Source organism: Heterodontus francisci, chromosome 18 (genome assembly GCF_036365525.1).
Source record: "Heterodontus francisci isolate sHetFra1 chromosome 18, sHetFra1.hap1, whole genome shotgun sequence".
In the NCBI taxonomy this organism is placed as follows: Eukaryota; Metazoa; Chordata; class Chondrichthyes; order Heterodontiformes; family Heterodontidae; genus Heterodontus; species Heterodontus francisci.
In genome coordinates, this window is record NC_090388.1 from 45,053,136 (window position 1) to 45,066,988 (window position 13,853).

Genomic DNA, 13,853 nt, shown 5'->3' on the forward strand with positions numbered 1-13,853 from the left:
ACAAACATTAAAAAAGTGGGCAGGCGCATGGTAAAATAAATGAAACAAACTAAAAGAAAAAAGAAAAATAACTGAATAAAGAGTATTTTTTATTTTAGTTTGTTTCAAAATTAATTTTTGTTACCATGTGTCTGCCCGCTGTTTTTTTAACACCCTCTCAACAGAAAAGTTAGCAATTAGCTGCACAGATCAACAGCGGGAAATCTTCAAATATGCCCTCCACAACTATCAACTAATCTTCTAACATGTACACCAATTAACTGGCTCCTTAACTGAGAAGCTGAATCTTTATTACACGTGTATCCTGATTGGCTAGTGATTTTTTGTTAGCACAAACAATCCTTTTCCGAAGTGTGCGTCTTAAAGTTGCGCATTCCCAGCATTTCGTTAGATTCGCATTAATTAAATCGTCAAATAAGCGTTTATCTCGTTTTTCGAAAATAAACAAATCTAGCACAATGGTTTGCAGTAGTTTTTCTCTGAAATTGGGTTGAACCAGAAATGAAAAAACAGAACTAAGGAAATCAGTTTCAGTTCTGGGAAAACGGACGCTGTTGCCTGTTCTCTGGTCGTGTCTTACAGCAAAGATCACTGAGTCCACTGCGCTCGCCATCACTGCTGCGTGAAATTCAGTAACCAACTCTTAAGAACCGGGGAGTGTGCTCCCTCGCACTGCAGCAACTAGCCATGCATGAAGAATTGCCTCTAATCCACTCTTAGAGTGACAATGTTATCTTCAATTAAACCACGTTTTTTTTTTCTCTTTCATATGTCTAAATCTAGACCAACTCTTTAGGAATGCAAATAGATTGCGCAAAGGCTTCACAAGCAAAAGGGAAATGAGTACATTTCTGTACGAACGAGCGGTTAAACCTTCGCGGAAATTCACCCCCAAACATTTATTGTGGGAATTATGGGGAAGAAGGGTAGATTTCGTTGTTGACATTTGTGTCGTTATTGTAGAAATGTTGGAAATATACTAACTTATGACGCAGACATTTAAAAGGGAAACTGGTTCTCCGCCACTCATTTCTAGATTTCCTATTTTGGTTAATATTTGTGTGGGGAGGGAAACTTTCCAGATGTGTATGTGTTTATGTATGCTGTTAAAATTTTGAGAACAGTACTGAACGTATGGAAACATTTGTGGGAAACGGCAGAGCGCAATGCGCTCATTTCTAGAACTGAAAGTCGTTTAACATCATAGAAATGCACAGAAGAACACTTGATGTGCATTTTTCAGAGGGTAAGTAATGTGGTTCTCGTTTCGAGTGTTAGTCATCTTTATTTATTTGAGAGATTTTTAAAATCTCAGTTGCCGCTTTTAATGTGGGTTTTCATTCGGAAATCTCAGCTGTCATCGAAATCATCATCTACCAAAAAACAGTAGCCAAATTGTGACTCATTTCTTTCTGTCGCTGACGATTTCAACCACTGGCGTTGACATTTCGTCACATTACTGCAACGATGAGGTCTGATGGATTATCGTCCGTCACTTGACAATGTGAAACTAGCTCGAACTTTTTCCAATAACCGAGTAACATTTAGCCCGGATACTCTTTCAACGGCGCAGGGGTTTACAGAAATGATAGCCATTTTCAGGAACAGGCTTTCGGATTTGTAAAGAAGAGTCTGCTTATTTAGTAAAAACAAAATTAGTTAACTATTTTTTGTAAACAATTACGGCTATTTCACAAAATCAACACCATAATTTAATAACGGTAGCTGATCAAGTATCTTTGCAGGACAGGTGGTGGGACATCTAATATTATTTACATAAACCCCTGCAATATAAATCCGTAAATAATATCTAAAATAGTTATGGAATCCAATTTGGGAGGCATGATTTATGTATAGATGGAAAAACTAGGAGGCCAACACTCTTTTTCCATTTCATTGCACCAATTTTGATGGCATTTCAGAAGCATCCACACGATTAACATAAATTTAAGTGTTAAAATATGAAGTATTTCTCTGAATATGAGAGATGATATTCTGCAGGATTTAGTAGCTATTCAAACTGAATTTACACACAAATGAGGACCGAATAACGCACCAGTGGACAAGCTATGTAAATCTTGCTCAGAATGAGATAAGAAATTCAACAGCATAAATGCTAGCAGAAAATATGCTACAAAATCGGGTACATCAGACTCATTTTAATTTAGTTATTGTGAATATGGAAGGTTCTTTAAAACCCATCACGTCCTTATGTGAAACAGCTTTAACCTCCAGATTTTTTTCCTTCATAATTTTTAAATTCTGTTTGAGATTGAAGTGGGAAAAGCCAACGTCCTTATAGATTCACAATTTGTAGTGCAGCTAGTTTATATTCCTAACTATGATTTTACACGCACAAGTATTAGACTATAAATAATAGTTTTAAAAACAGTAATCTCACATGGTCTTAGTGTTATCCTGCTAATTTAACTCACTTGTTACCTCCATTGAGATGGATTTTAAAATATTTATATTTACGCTATCAGGAAACTAGAGATACTCGGCCTGATCCAAATTATTTTTTTTTATGTTTTGGAGAATTGACTCAGCTCCCATAACAAAATAAACTTTATTTGTATCAATTAGTTGTCTCAAGAAATTTCCCCTTCCATCACTCTTCATTCTCTTAATTGATGGTTCATTAGGAAAACAAAATCTTAAACTTTATGCCCCCATCCCCACACTCATTTAGAGGTATATGTGTATATATGTATGAAAAATATCTGCACCATATATTTCCATGATGGTGTTCATAAGCTTGACGTCTGCTTCTGAACATTAATCATCCTAAAAGAGATGTCTCTATTCTCCTGAGATTGAAAACTGCAATTACTGGTTTAGAAATTTTTAATGATTTTTAGGACTAACGCATATGAATCAATATCGTCCACCGAAAGGGATATATAATGAACCGCAAAAACGTGCGCTGACAGAAGAGAAATGAAATTCCATTCTCTAATTGGCCAACAGTGTGTTTAGTTTCGTTTAGTTTAGAGATACAGCACTGAAACAGGCCCTTCAGCCCACCGAGTCTGTGCCGACCATCAACCACCCATTTATACTAATCCTACACTAATTCCTACCACATCCCCACCTGTCCCTATATTTCCCTACCACCTACCTACACTAGGGGCAATTTATAATGGCCAATTTACCTATCAACCTGCAAGTCTTTTGGCTTGAGGGAGGAAATCGGAGCACCTTGAGAAAACCCACGCAGACACAGGGAGAACTTGCAAACTCCACACAGGCAGTGTGTGTTAAATCTAACTCTGTAATTGAAAGAGTCCATGTTTGTATTTATTCATTTGGATCTTTCCAGATCCCTGTTCAATAATTTTGGGGGTAAACGGGTTTTGTGGGGCCCGTTTAGTTTTGTCACTTATGCCATCGTAGCACCGTGCGTTTCTTTGTCTGTGCCACCTGAAAAAGTGTCCAGCTATTTATCCCCAACCTTGACTATCCATAGTTGTGTCCATCCAGTCCTCCGAAGTCATCCATTTAGTCCATTTTTTGTTAACTTGTATTAACTCAATAGGTCCTCCATCAAACCATCGCATCATTCTAGCAACAATCATTCCTTCCTTCTATGTGTTATATCTATTTACCACTTGTCTGTACTTTTTCTTTCTTGATGTAGCCTCCGGCCCTTTATCAAACTGTCCTTGTACCTCTTCACTATTCACAATCTAATCATGCATGTCTATCCTTCCATCCATACATCCGCCATCTACCCATTCCAGCCTACAGTCCACATTTTTGCAACAATTTATCCAAATATTTGCCTTACTTTCCAAATAACTTCATTTCTTACATTTTTTGAAGAGTAGCTTTTGAAATGAGGTGTCTACCATAATATGCAAAATATGCGTAAGCAAAAATGCATGGAGACAAAGATGTATGAATAAATATCAGAAAGTCTCTGTCACACATACAATGAAGGACAAAATGTGCGTTTGCATGGGGAGCGGAAAGGATTCGATGCGCCAACCATATCATGAAAACAGTAGTGTCCTTAATTGGATTTCTTCACATCGATGCAACAAAAGCTTTGACATTTAGCAGTGCCTGCAGTTTAAAGCAAATCAGTGATACTTGGACAGAGTACAAATAATCTGTAGGAGTGTCGTTATTGCATGGAGATTGCAGTTATCATCAGTTGGCCAATGCACCAGATTCAGGAGGGGCGACAACACTTATGCCGATTCACTTGTATATAAAAATATTTATTTGTGCTTAAGGTGGTATTCCCAACTAGCTTAATATGCTAGTTGCACTCATTAACCAACTAGCTAATCAATCGCATCGGGTAGGATTGCATGCATCCACAAATCTTACTGGCTAGTTAAGATGAAGTCTGTCACTGTCCCTCTCTCACACATTTCCTCTTTTAAAAGTATACTCTTTTTCCCAGGTGAATGAACTTCCAAAAAAGTAATTCTTCGTTGATTATCTATGAGGGATTAGAGCAATTTAGAAATCTGGAAAGGAGTTCTAATTTATGTATTTGCATATTTCACAACATTTGAGTAAATGTTTGACAAGTTACTAGGCCTAATAGTTATTTGACGGTGGGGTTATGTATGATCGTTTCACGTGTTAATATTGAACTCACGAAAGGTGACAGTCCTTTTCAGATAAGAACAGATTGCACCTGAAGAAATGCGAGGAGGCATCCAAACACGAGCTCTTACTCTTATCTGTGCTGAAAATGTTAATATATAAATGTTAATACAGTATATGTTTCATGTCATGTGTAATATATTTTAGTTTTTTCTCTGACGCATGGGACACCATTTTAATTATGTTGCTTAAAAATAATTTAAGCAAAATGCACCAAATGGCACATTCTTAACGAACCCCTATGCGAATGTGATTTGTCAGACAGGTAAAGACTGCATAAAACTAGGCATTAAACTAGCGTTAAATTCGGTGTGGAAAGTACCTTAAGACGAGTAATCTAAATACATTGTGTTTAGATATTTTTGAAAAAGACTAGTGCAGTAGTTAGTTTCTTGGAAGATTAGAGTATTCTTAAAATGAGTACAGTTTTTTTTACATTGTCTTGCTGAGGCCTACACTGAAAGTTGTAATAAGATGAAATAAAGTATCGTGTTTCCATTTCACTGCTTAGTATTTATTGCTGGCTGAACCAAATTCTCTAAGTAAATCTTGGATCACGTTATAATTATTTCAATATTCCTGGCCTGTGAGAGTAATGTGAACTTTATTTCATGCCGATTTTTTGTTTTTTTCCCTTCTAAAATGAGAGTAAACGACTTACCAGCGTCCCTGCTTCTAAATGACAGCGAGAAGTGACCGGTCGTCAGATTTTTAAAATATTGGCAATTCACTTAGTCACTGGGCAGCTGGGAAACGTATGAAGGAGCTTAAAGGGTGCACGGAGCCGGTGTAACCTGTCGCGCTGTAACATCACTAAAAGGTCCGGTCCATACTGCACTCTGTAGAAAATTACATTTTATTCCCATTTCGATATTTGAAACACGTCTCTTTAAGGCTCTACTTTTTAGAAATATAAACAACGTATTCCATTCGGCCCACATTGACAGCACTAATTATGTCCTCGTCATTTTCTAAACACGAGCTGCCGCACGATGAAATGTACCATTTCGGTTTAAACGTTGCAGAAAAAAATTGGAAAATGCAGGTTCCCAATTTTGGCGCAACTTTAAATCGTCTTTGGGAAACGGTTATTGTCGTTTTAAATATGAATTCAAAAAGTTGGACAGCCTCACTTAAAACTGCGTGCGCGCTCTGAACAGAGCTCCGTGACATTGTGATTGACATTATTTTCCTCCAATAGGCTTTGGCCGTCCTCAATTGTATGATTCATCTTTCGGAGTATTGACCAATGGAACGGCGGCGAGGGGGCGGGGCAACAGGTTGAATTGAAAACACGGAGGGCATAGTTGCGGCGCGCGGCTGACGTCCGACCAGCTCGCGCGCTCATTGGCCACTTTACCGTGGCGTGCTTTTGCTCCTCGAGCTGCCGACCTGTCAATCATCCCAGCGCGCTCGCAGTCTCTGCCCAAGCCCAACTCTCAGAGGAGCAGCTTATTAGTGCTGCGGAGAGTGTCTGTTTCTTGTTCTCATATTTAGCGTGCGATAATGTTTTTCAAAGCTATTGCTTCTGCAGCTACTGTTATTGATCACCTTTCAAAAGTTTCGAAGGCTTTTAGGCTTGTTATTCCTCTGGGGGAGGGGGTGAACCACTCAAACAATTTGTTGTCCCCTCCCCCCAAAATCACACCCAAGAAGATGCGTTTATAATTAAAAAAAATAAACCATAAAACGTTAAAAAGCAATTGTTTCAAGGTGGCAAAGTAGGGCGGTAATTCATTTTTGAAAATGTAGAACGCTAAACATTTTAAAGTATTTCTTTCAACAGGTATAGTTCGCTTCGGCACAACCGTTTGTACACCTACTGCTATAAGTATGCTAACAACCACATAAGCACTGAGGGTCTACAGGCCAAACGACTTCCCTCACCTTAACTGAGGTAGTAGCCAAGAAAACAGTAACCGTTTCTTGATCAGTTGCAACATGTGAAGCAGACAGTACTTCCTTTCAATTGTAAACTATACACATAGGCAGGTTGTACTTTTTCTTTATTTGATTTCAGGATGCGAGACAAAAGTCAGCATCTCTTCACACGTTACAAAACAAAAATGAGAAATATAACCAATATTAAGGCAGAATACAAGTCTGGCTCAGGACGCTTTCTCTTTCAAGCATAGCCTTATATTATGACAGGCCAAAACGGAAGGGAAAAAAATCTACAATAAAGCATTTACAAATGCACATGAAAAACGCCACTTTGGCTTAACGGAAAATTATCTTCTAGATTCCAAAAACATCAATTCTTAACATAAATAAGTTAGTATAATTTCTCAGTGTCTTTACAAAGTTATGTACACAGGTACATTTTAGATTTTTTTTTATTTTTTAACATACAATACACAGGTATTGTAGTTTGGCAGTTTAGAAACTGCATTGGATAACTATACTGCTAATATTCAAGTCATACATTTTCTAAGCTCTGGGTTTTAACAAGTCCTCCCCTTCCCCCCACCAAAAATGGTTTATGTGCTACAAAAAAACTATATACACAGGTAGTAAAATCAGCCAAGTGATAAGGAAGAACCTAATTGCACAGCGCTATATCCACTCTAAAATAGGCGGTTTAGTGTTCACTTGAGTTCAGTGCTTGGGCTCTCCTCACTGGGAGATAACGATATGTTTGTCTCTGAGGAGGTTGTCCCCGCTTCATCAAGCACTGCCATGGATGAACAAGGAAAAAAAAGAATCTTCATATCTAACAAAGAAAAATACAAAGTATAGATTAATACAATGTTCAGAAATTATTTATCATTGTAATTACTTAAAATGCTATTTGGCATAGCCACGCTGATTATTTCAAGCCAGCCACTGATTGATCAGGCACAGTTGGGAAAATTGTCAAGCAATTAGTTATTCAACTTGACACTGAGCCAACCAATACCACGGGCAAAATACTTCTACGTGCACACATATGATCAGGTTATTATCCGGGTAATAAACCAAACCAATACAATTCCATTTCTGACTTTTATAATCTAGCTGGCTAGATAAGGTACATATTATGCTGTCTGGAAGTAATCTAAAAAAGTTTATTTCAGGCAGCATGGCAGGACTTTATTGCACTAGACACAAAGCCATTTTTAACTAGAAGCTATAAGTTTTCAACGGACCAATACATATTACTGGATTACCAAAATTAATTAGCACTGTAGTGTTTTCAGGCCTTTTCTTTAAAAAGCAAACTGATTTGCTTTCTGATTATACAACTGTAGGAGGGGAAAGATGAAGAATTTGGCAGCACTTACCTGAATACAAACAGCTATTTAGATGACTTACTAAGAGTTTGGATCCGATTAGTTAGATCTACCAATTTAAACAAGAACAAAAACGATACCCCAATTTAAAACAAATTGCGAATATTTCAGCATACCAGTAATCTGATGAATTAAGATATTTAAAATTATCTCAGTGCCAAGGTGTGTAAAGTGTCACACCACATGCTACCTGAAACTTATACAAAAACAAGTTATTTAACGTACGCAGTACTTCCACAAAAGTTTTGTGCACATTACTTTTCAATGAACTAGTTTGACGATTGTCACCAATATGGGCAAGGACGGGAAGTGGGCATCACATCCACTTAATCTAACATTAGTTAAGTTTGTTGTGACTAACCATTTAAAAGGTTGTTCCCCCCACCCCTTGTTTGTACATTTTGTCTAATAGTTTATACGACATAGTTTCTCTCCTAACATGCTTTACCATAATTTATAGAATCAAAACAGAAATCATACCAGAGAGTTGTCATAAGTATGCAAAGACTTTAACATATTTATGTTACTGTAGCCATTGTACTTCTTTGGACTCTACCCGAAGTGTTATTTTGAAGGCTGTTTGTACTTAGCTGGTGAAATAAAGAATAGCTTGCTCGTGATCAGTTTTTAACGCGATTATTTCCCTCTTTGCATTACATTTATGATGGAAGTTGGACTTAAAAGCAAAACCGTACAATGTACGGTTACAAAGACACACACGTTACTGTTGTGGTTGCGCACTCCCCCGCATAATGTATTTATTATATTTTCAGTCAGTCCTGTGTCTTTCCGTATTGACAAAACACTTGGGCAACAAACCATCTGTACTTTATTGTAGAGGGAAGGAAAAGAGGACACTAAGCCGTTTCGATACTTGTGCAGGACGCTTGTGTATCTAGTTATTTGAAAAGCAGCTGGAAATAATCACCTGTGCATACGTGTCGTTTTGAAAATATAGCAAAGAAACACCATCAGTGACATTGCAACCCTGCATAGAGTTTCAAATCTTCAACCTGGAGCAATGAGGCCGATTGGTCAATACAGGACAGACTCTCAGCTATCTTTTGATTCTATCCTATTTTAAACCGTAAATTTATAAAGTATTTTGGGAGGAGACAGTCAAGAGAAAAAGGAAGGTACATAGCACTACCTTGTGACTTTTGTTTTATGTTTGATGTCCGCTCGAAATCGATTTTTTCGGTGTCTTCTCTAACGCACTCATACTGGGAGAATTTGCTGACCAGTCTGTCTCCGTCTTTGTATTGATTCTTTTTGCTTCTGGAAAGTCATCTACAATCAAGAAAAGCTAATTAAAAAATTGAAATCCTGAAATCAGGATGGTGGTATATTTCGGGCCAATTTTTATTCTGAAGTGAAGACTTGCTATGCTGGTCGGCATTAGTCTACATCTCAAGCGGAATTGTTGAAGCAAAAAAAAAAGCCGTTTACTTCATCTTTCTAAAAGGCCTTTGAAGTTGCAGCATCCCTTTTCAAACGTAGGGGAATTCAAGCTTAACCCCAAGCAGACCAAGAACTGCAGGATTTTAAAGCGGGCCCGCTGGAAATAAATGAGAAAACCACTGGCTGGGTGAAACCTTTTTTGAGCGTGTAAAGAGGTCAGAAAGGTCCGTTTGAAAATGGATCCTGCAGCTTCCAATAGAGTACATCTTTGTCACTTACCGACTGACGCAGCTCGTTTTCGGGGACTACAGCATTGCTCTTTTGAGTCTGTGAAATGTTCAGTTGTCTCTTTAACCACGTCCTTTTGCTCTGGATTCGCTAAGTGTGAGTCCCCTGAATTTCCCTGAGCCAGAGTTCCTACGTAAACTATCGCAAGGTTCCCGTTCATATCCACATTGCAATCCGCCGATGACACTTGCTCCCTAGGAGGACGCCAGTAAAAATTAGGCACATCCTTGCAATCCACGGCTTCCCACTTGTAATTCCCGTCCAGCGGCTTGTCCCTCTCGAAGTCGTAATTCCACCTTCGCCTGTCCTGCTCGTGAATCTCCTTCTGTTTCTTTTGTAAGTCTCGGTTTAACTCGTCGTGGTTTACGGGACCGAAGAGATTTCTGCAGGCTGAAGGTTTCGGGTGCCCTGCTTGCTGAGCTGCCATTCTCTCCAGCGAAGGGCTACCATTAGAAATGCGTACGTTTGACATTTTTTTTCCCTTCGTACCCCCTCTCGCTGCAAATCGTCCAAAGCCCAACAGACAGTAGAATTGCAAGGTTACACGATTTAACAATGTCGTGCAATTCTTCGAAACGCTGCAAAGCACAGAACCACAACAAAAACGCCAACAACAACAACAGTTTACAACCTATCTCTCGTCAAAACTGACTCTAGTAAGGCGGAAAAAAAACTGGCTTTTTTTTTCAGTTACCCAATATGGCGAAGGAGGCTGACGAAGAGGAAACTGAGTGACGGACAGGGAATTTTAAAAAGAAAGCACCATATAATTGGCCAGAGTGGCGACGCTCCGCCCTTGTCCCGCCCTCAAGTGCAGGGCTGGGACTCGGGAACGGGCTTGCTTGCTCAGGGCTGGGAGCGACCTTGATATGATCTAAAAACGTTTTGTTTATTGACAAGCAATCTCTCTTTTTTTCCCCAACGCCCCCCTGCTCGAAGCGAGAGTGAGAGGCAGGCGCCTGTGGAGTAGCACTAACGAAGCATGAAACCTACCAAAGAGGAGTCAGCTCAGAGCGCCATCGTCCTGACAGCCGCAGCAAACACAGCGTTGAAGTAGCCTCCCGCAACCAACCAACCTGAATGCTCCTACATATTGCATCACTTAGATTCATTGAAGTGACTTCATACCGAGTATTAGAAACATAGAAAAAAATTACGACACAGAAGGAGGCTATTTGGCCCTTCGTGTCTGTGCCGGCCGAAAAAAGCTATCCAAACTAATCCCACTTTCCAACTCGTGGTCCGTACCCGTGGAGGTTATGGCACCTTAAGTGCATATCCAAGTGGTTTTTTTTAAACTAGCTGATTTAGTAGCTCTTCTACAGACATCTCGAAACCCGGATTACTAATTGTTAAGATCCTTCAAATACCGCAATCACCCAAAGATCCAGATTTTTTTCAGACTATTTTATGGAAATTGCTTTCACAGTATGATTCCTGTCAAATTGTCACATTCCAAAATTTAACCAATTTCACAGTGAGTCGAATGATTTCGGTGGAGGATGGGCATAGCTGCAGCACGCACAAACCAGCTGAGTAACTTCTACTAGAAAGTGCTCAAGGGGTTAACAGTGCGTCGGTTATATTTTAAAAACTTAAACTGGCTCCCTTTTTATGCGACGTAAACATGTTGCAATTTTCTTGGCGGATTTTTTTAATTCGAAACTCGGATTTTCTGCCAAAACCCGCTTTCAATTGTGCATTCTATCACTTTATGGATTATTCATCTGAAAGTGGATGGGTGAGTGTACAGACTGAAAGCTATTAAAGAGCAGTGATGTAGTCGAAGACACGAAATACGGAATTGCCTTTCTATTTTTTTAAATATTAACTTAGGTCTGAGATTTTAACACGTTTTCATTCTCGATGCTTTTAACTGGCAATTCGTGTCTCACAGCAGTACAGCAGGTGAATGCACAATCACTGGGAACTAAAAGGGAGCCTTAGAAATTGTCACATCGTTTTCAATAAAAAAAATAACTCGCAGAAAGATTTGCATTTGGTTTCTCGGCAATCGGATAAGTTTTCTGGACGTATTAATAGCTGTTCTAGAGCGTTACATTTAGGATCTGTACGAGTCTCAATATTAATGACGGCACATTTTTTAAACCAGTATTGGGAAACGGCACATTTTTAAAACTTCAATATTGTATTTGGGGAACGAAAATTAAGTCACCGATCTCACTGTAAAACGTGTTTTGTGTTTGTATTCCAAGAAAATGATCAGAGTTTCTGTAAACATTAGGAACCGAATTGAAATTTACAGGTTGATTTCACTATTTCCACATTTATTGTACTGTGTTTACTTACAATTGTTGGGCTCTGCAAAGAAATATATGAACGGTCTTCACTGTCATAGGTTCAGACAAGAAAATAAAAGCTCGAAAGTAATTGATACAGAAAGTATTTTCAGGCTCATTTATCATTACTTAGAATTGTTTTATTATGATTTAGAGTCAACCCTTTGGTGTATTTTAAAACACTGCAGACGAACTGTGGTTTGGGATACTGATAGGAAGGGGAAAGCACGACTTTTTTCTCAGAGAAAAACGATTATTCATTTGCTAAAGTTGTGGGATAATTTGTATCGTATTTCGAGGTATATCGGTCACACAAGGCTGGCACAAAGTAAATAATTCTCTGATTTGCCAGGGGTACGTTTTCCCAAGGCAATTGCAATGGATGTAAAGGCACTTAAGTTTTCTCTCCCACCCTACCGTCAGGGGGGCAAAAAGCTTATGATTATTGTCTCAGTTTTGTACTGCGGAATCATTCATACTGATCCTTACCGCAGACTAATCTCATGGGTTATCTGGACAATTATCATTACCAGTTATCCTTAAAAATTAAAATACAATATATAACCCTGTCACTCAGTGCCCCAACAGACTACAGTGTTCAGCAAAAGCACAATATTCAAGTCTTCACTGGCTGAAATAAATACCTTTCAAACCCTTGAGACTAAAATGGGATTGGGATGGGACAAGAGGGAAGAAAATTAAGGCAGTGTCCAATATTTAGCCAAAGTTGTGCATATTAACTGCTGTGGGCCCACATAGTACTGTACTCATATTTGATCTAGCCATTCACATCCTGTTTCTCTAGAAGGCCAGTCAGACTTCTTTAATTACAAGGCAATAAATATTTCAGTTTTGTTGTATCTTAATAGCTACACTGAATTATTCACAACTAAGCACATAATACGATTTCTGCAAACATTTAATGATTAAAATAGAAACAATTTTTTAACACTAACAAATATGTAACCTTACTGTAGCATTCAAAATCTCTCAGAGTGGGTTACAGGAAAGTAGATAATGAGTGGGCACTGAACAGGGAAGAAAAGGAAGCAAGAGAACATACGAACATACGAATTAGGAGCAGGAGTAGGCCACTCGGCCCGTCGAGCCTGCTCCGCCATTCAATAAGTTCATGGCTGAACTGATTACTCCACATTTTCACCTACCCCCGATAACCCTCCACCCCCTTGAAGTTGGAAGAAAAGCAGAAAGGGGAAAAAGCACTTTCAAAGAGGAAGAGGGGCTTAAGGAGATTTTTCAAGGTAGGGAGGAAGGTGGCACGATGGAAATGCTAAGCCAGTGAATTCAAGAAGGTGGGAACAAGCTGGCTGAAGGAGCGGCTATTGATGGTGGAACAAAGACAGTGGGAAATGAGATGTAGGCCAACATTAGTGGACATGAGGGTGCATGCAGGGGCATAGAGCTGGAGGAGATCATGGAGTATCAGGGTTGGGAGGGTAGGTGAGGCCATGGAGGTATTTGAAGTCAAAGATGAGAAACTAAATTCAATTCTCTGTGGCAGTGCGAGATTCCTGGCATTTGGTGAGGTAGTGGGGGACTGGGCCCTAGTACAAGTGATGATATGATTGTAGCATCCTGGATACTTGTAGTTTTTGAATGGTTGAATTGGGAAGGACAAAATTGGAGGAGTCCAGCCATGAGCTGATAAACATGTGGATTAGGATTTTGGTGCAGAGGAGGGCAGATAGGGGAAAAAGCAAGCAATGTTGTAGGGATAAAAGAAAGTGACTTGGTGACAGATTAGTTATGGAGGAGGAGGCTGAGATGAAGGTTGAACAATATATTAAGGTTCTAACCCTGCGGTAGTAGTCAGGGAGGAAAATATTGTCAAGGCTAGAGGCATGCAAGTGTTTGCAGAAGCTATAAAGGATGGCGTGGTTCTGCTGACATTAAGTTCGAGAAAATATTGGCACATCCAGATCTTTGTGTCAGATAGGCAATTAGAAAT

General features: G+C 39.1%; 1 protein-coding gene across 1 annotated transcript; it reads right to left on the minus strand.

The window, feature by feature from the left end:
- Nucleotides 1-6,612: 6,612 nt before the first annotated feature.
- Nucleotides 6,613-10,545, minus strand: cdkn1bb (cyclin dependent kinase inhibitor 1Bb). The gene is made up of 3 exons (XM_068050617.1): nucleotides 9,576-10,545; nucleotides 9,046-9,185; nucleotides 6,613-7,336 (listed from the first exon to the last, which is right to left on the minus strand). Exons 1-2 carry the CDS (start codon nucleotides 10,054-10,056, stop codon nucleotides 9,061-9,063), a joined length of 606 nt encoding a protein of 201 aa, XP_067906718.1. The 5' UTR covers nucleotides 10,057-10,545; the 3' UTR covers nucleotides 6,613-7,336; nucleotides 9,046-9,060.
- Between the last annotated feature and the right edge of the window lie 3,308 nt (nucleotides 10,546-13,853).